We start from the raw sequence: 4,625 nt of genomic DNA, 5'->3' as shown, positions 1-4,625 counted from the left end.
AGGACATATACGGAGAGAACGACATTTTTCTCAATCTCAGGTAGTCATTTTTACTCAGACATTCCAAAGTTATTTATTTATGTTTGTTTATTCAATTCCAGGTAGTTGTTTATGGAGAATAAGGTTTTTTGAACCATACTTCACAAGAACTGAGAGATATTGAAGTGGAAGAAGAGGCCGGCATGTACGATGACGATGTAGTTGTTACCCAGGATATTGTAGACCGGGTCAAAGAGCAAGCTCTCATAATTTTCGATTCGCCGGAAAAGCATCGGACCCGGAGGCCCCCGGCAACATACACTCCTACATTGAAGTCGTGGCCCTATGTTCTTTTCACCACCGGCCCGAAGAAAATGCCCTATCCACTCACGGATCCAACGGCACCGCCTTCCGTTGATGATGTTGATGTGATGAAAAAGTGATTGGAAGTTGGTCTAAAACCCGGATACAAGAAGACAAATGTCAAGATTAAATTCAATGACTTTGAAGAGTCGTTGTCTCCATCTTGGGACTTCCGGGACGTATGCATTAGCTCGAAGACATGGTTTTACACCTTGTGGACGGCAGACGAATGGCTAACCGATGAGGTACCATAAATTCATTTATTGACATTTTTGTCAATAAACATAAGTGTTTATTGACATTCATATCAATAAATAATCTGATTTATATCTATTCATTTCAATAAATCATCTGAATTCTATTTGCTTCCAGCACATGAGTGTACTATTCTACTACCTTAGGAAGAAGAGGAAGTACACGGAAGTCATCCATGCATACACGACCACCAACACGCATTTCACCAAATATGTCGAAGAACTATACAACGAATGGAAATCTTGTGAGAATCCCGACAAGTTTGACTGGTCCAAACAATCAACGGCGCAGAAGATCGTTTTAGGGATGAAATCAGCATGGAATTGCGTTTGTCCATGGGTAGACGTGGGTATTATTTACGTCCCGTTTCACTCAAAGGATCATTGGATTCTTTTGGTTATCTCCATCCCCGCCAAGTCAATCACGGTTTATGACTCATTGAGCTATCGAAAGGGAACTAGAGACAGTATAACTGGTTTGGCTGAATTCCTTCCCATCTTGCTAGGCTCAATTGGTGCATTTGGAAGCTTGAAAATTGAGGATCATACTTCCGAGCCATTCAAAATTATATTCGCCGATGATATGCCTCAACAACATAACGGGTAGGGATGTTTGCCATTATAAATGTCTACTTTTAGATTGTAATTATATTTTTTTAATTTAATATTGTGTATTATATTGACAGCGGAGACTGCGGGATGTTTGTCATTAAGACCACAGAGTTCTTGATGCACGGACTTCCATTGACGGATTTGAAGCAAGACAACATGGCCATGTACCGCCAAAAGCTAGTGATCGATCTTTATAGGCACGACAGTTTGAAGCAGGAGAATAGATGCATGTCCGACAATGATGTGTGATGTGTAGTATTAGCGACATTGATATGTATGTTTTAATTTTTCTATCCCACAACTATGATATTAGGTAGGATTTGACTTGAACATGTATGGTAGTTACATGTGGGTAATCTTTTGTGTGTGGTATTATGAGATGTGTTCAGGATATGGTAGTTATTTTGATATTTACTGAGATTTGTTCAGGGTATGGTAATCTTTTTTGTGTGGTATTATGAGATGTGTTCAGGCACACTATTTAATGTCTTTAGGGTATGTTATTTTGAAATTTACTGAGGATTTATTGAGATCATATTTACTGATGTGTTCAGGTATGGTAGTTACTGAGGTTTTATTGAGATCATTGTCAATAAAACCTCAGTTTTATTGACATCATTACTGAGGTTTTATTGAGATCATTGTCAATAAAACTGAAGTTTTATTGAGATCATTGTCAATAAAACTGAAGTTTTATTGACATCTTGTCAATAAAACTGACATTTTATTGACATCATTGTCAATAAAACTTAGGTCTTATTGACATCATTGTCAATAAAACATAGATTTTATTGACATCATTATCAATGTTGGTTTTAAGAGAAGTAGAAGAATTTCATATTCACAAAAGTCGACATCCATAATTATAAAGTATTAGATGATATTCAAAATTACAAATAAAACTTATTTAACGACTGCTTCTCTGAGACAAAGGAACAGGATCGTCACATGTCTTTCTATTGTGTCCTTCTTTGCCGCACCTGCTACATTTACGCCTACTAGGCACTTCACCTTGGGATAGTATCTTTCTCTTCTTAGTCTACCTACTGGACGGCTGTTGAAGTGCGGAGGAAGTAATTTGATTTGTTTAACTTCAACATGAATGTCCCATGCTTTAGCACTCCCATGGGGGTGGATGGCACCTAAATAACACCCTTTCCAGTACTCGGTGGTATAATAGGCAGAACAAAAGTCCACAGGTGGAAGGTTACGAATATCACATGCCGCAATCGCATTAGCGCATACAAAACTATCTGTTTGGAATTCTAAACATGAGCATGTTTTATGCTGCAAATTCACAGCCCATCTCTCTCCATCTTTATCTAAAACCTCAAACTCGAAAACAGAAGAATGTCTCACCTACAATGAACAAGCATTTATATTGAGTTCTGGAACAAAAATGTGACATTAATGACAATAAACATTGGAACTTAGTGGTATTAACGTCAATAAAAATTCATAGTGAGTTCTTGAAAAATAATTAATTTATGTTCTTTTTTTTATTCATATTAATGTCAGTAAATATTGGAACTTATTGGTATTAATGTCAATAAAAAGTCACAGTAGTTATTGAAAAATAATTAATTCCTGTTCTTTTTTTATTCATATTAATGTCAATAAACATTGGAACTTATTGGTATTAATGTGAATAAAAAGTCACAGTGAGTTTGTGAAAAATAATTTTGAGAAAGAGCATATTATATTATTATACATCTTACCAGCATTAAAGTAGAAAGAGCATGAGAGTCATCCATTCGCTTTTGAAATTTTGGAGTAAGCACCTTCGTTGAAGCCATTGCTAATTCTCTTCGGTCGTAGAACCACTTTTGCATTCTCTCTCTCAACCGATCAATCAACTTTGAAATTGGAAAATCTCTAGCTTTGGAGTCCATTGCATTCATAGACTTGGGATTGTTTGAGGTCATGATTGAGTACCTTGTATTGGTAATGTATCAACGAGCCCATTTTTCATGTCCCACTTCATTCGCAAGGTATTGTCGAATTTCAATATTTTCCCGGTCGATCATGCACATATAGTTTTCGAATTCCATACGATTATATGCCTTTGCTGCACCATAAAACTTCCAGTTGAAACTCTTGCTAAGACCCTTGAAATTGTTCTTCGTTGCCAAGAAGATGATGCGCGTAATACCCATATGCCGAATTTTGAAAAACCTTTGCCACAACATTACATATTCCATTGTTTCTGTCAGATACAATGACTTGAGGTGGCCTCTCCCCTATCGCTGCCTTTAACGTGCTCAAAAAATTCAGCCATGACTCATTCGATTCAGAGTCTCCAACACCGAAGGCGAGGGGAAAACATTGTTCATTTGCATCCATCGCTACCGCTGTAAACACTACAAGAAATATGACATTTAGCTACGAAACTATCAGCGACGATTAAGTCGTCGCTATTCATACTTTTAGCGACAATTTTGTCGTCGCTAAAATAGTATGAAAATTTGGTGGTAAAAATTTCAAAGTTTGACGGCAAAGACATTTAGCGACGGTTGTTTCGTCGCTAATTATTTTTTGCCGTCGCTAAGTTCGCGGGAAAGTATTTAGCAACGATAGTATCGTCGCTATATTGTTATCATGTCATTTAGCGACGGTAATATCGTCGCTAATGATTTTCGAATTTTGACGAATTTTGAAGAGGGAAAAATCCCTCCAATAATATTAAATAAAAAAGTATTAGCGACGATATTTTCGTCGCTAATGATTAAGGAAACAAATTAGCGACGAAAATATCGTCGCTAAGTATTTTCGAATTTTGACGAAAGTTGAAGAGGAAAAAATCCCTCAAATTGTATTAAATCGAAAAGAATTAGCGACGATATTGTCGTCGTTAAATAATTATGAAACCAATTAGCGACGCGAATATCGTCGCTAAATGCCTGGTTAAAGGTAAGTTCATTTAGCGACGATATTTAAACATTTAGCGACGAAATAATCGTCGCTAAATGTCTTTAAAAACCAGAATGCAATTCCCCCATTTCATTTCACGAGCCGCTCCCTGATTTTTTTTTCTCTTATTCTCTCCCTCCTGTGTCGCCGTCCTCCGCCGTGTGTCGCCGTCCTCCTCCCTCTCCGGTTAGTCTCTCTCTCCTCACTTCTCTTTATCTCTCCTCACTGTTCTCTCTCTCCTCCGATCCACAGATTCCCTGCCCGCCGATCGACGCCGTTCCGCCGTTCCCCGCCCGCCGACGCCCTTCCCCACCCATCATACCTAAGTACACGGTATGTATATATATAGAATAAATCTCATTTTTACCCCCTGGACTCGTACCTCAGTTACATTTTGCCCCTGGACTGGAAAATGTTGCAAAACTCAACTCACAACTCAAACACGTGTTACAAGGCCCCACTTCCGTCAGTATTTGGACATTAAGTTTCACGTTTTGATGACGTGAT

At 37.9% G+C, this 4,625-nt stretch overlaps 2 protein-coding genes across 2 annotated transcripts; one reads left to right on the top strand and one right to left on the bottom strand.

The window, feature by feature from the left end:
• Positions 1-903: 903 nt before the first annotated feature.
• LOC149384650 (ubiquitin-like-specific protease ESD4) lies at positions 904-1,457 on the top strand. Its single transcript, XM_089625390.1, has 2 exons — positions 904-1,199; positions 1,283-1,457. The coding sequence occupies exons 1-2, from the start codon at positions 904-906 to the stop codon at positions 1,455-1,457; spliced, it is 471 nt and encodes a 156-aa protein (XP_089481516.1).
• A 654-nt stretch (positions 1,458-2,111) lies between these two features.
• LOC149384649 (uncharacterized) lies at positions 2,112-3,100 on the bottom strand. Its single transcript, XM_089625389.1, has 2 exons — positions 2,927-3,100; positions 2,112-2,567 (listed from the first exon to the last, which is right to left on the bottom strand). Exons 1-2 carry the CDS (start codon positions 3,098-3,100, stop codon positions 2,112-2,114), a joined length of 630 nt encoding a protein of 209 aa, XP_089481515.1.
• Positions 3,101-4,625: the final 1,525 nt, after the last annotated feature.

The sequence above is a fragment of the Urtica dioica genome, chromosome 9 (assembly GCF_054948205.1).
Source record: "Urtica dioica subsp. dioica isolate 48M chromosome 9, U.dioica_male_clone48M_v1_H2, whole genome shotgun sequence".
In the NCBI taxonomy this organism is placed as follows: Eukaryota; Viridiplantae; Streptophyta; class Magnoliopsida; order Rosales; family Urticaceae; genus Urtica; species Urtica dioica.
Note: the sequence above shows the minus strand (reverse complement) of the source record. Positions and strands in the feature narration are given on the sequence as shown.

Coding starts and splice junctions, on each gene's coding strand:
- LOC149384650 (XM_089625390.1), top strand. CDS start 904: ATGAAATCAGCATGGAATTGCGTTTGTCCATGGGTAGACGTGGGTATT. Junction 1,200..1,282: donor ATGCCTCAACAACATAACGG/GTAGGGATGTTT, acceptor TTATATTGACAG/CGGAGACTGCGGGATGTTTG.
- LOC149384649 (XM_089625389.1), bottom strand. CDS start 3,100: ATGGACTCCAAAGCTAGAGATTTTCCAATTTCAAAGTTGATTGATCGG. Junction 2,568..2,926: donor CTCTTTCTACTTTAATGCTG/GTAAGATGTATA, acceptor TGTTCATTGTAG/GTGAGACATTCTTCTGTTTT.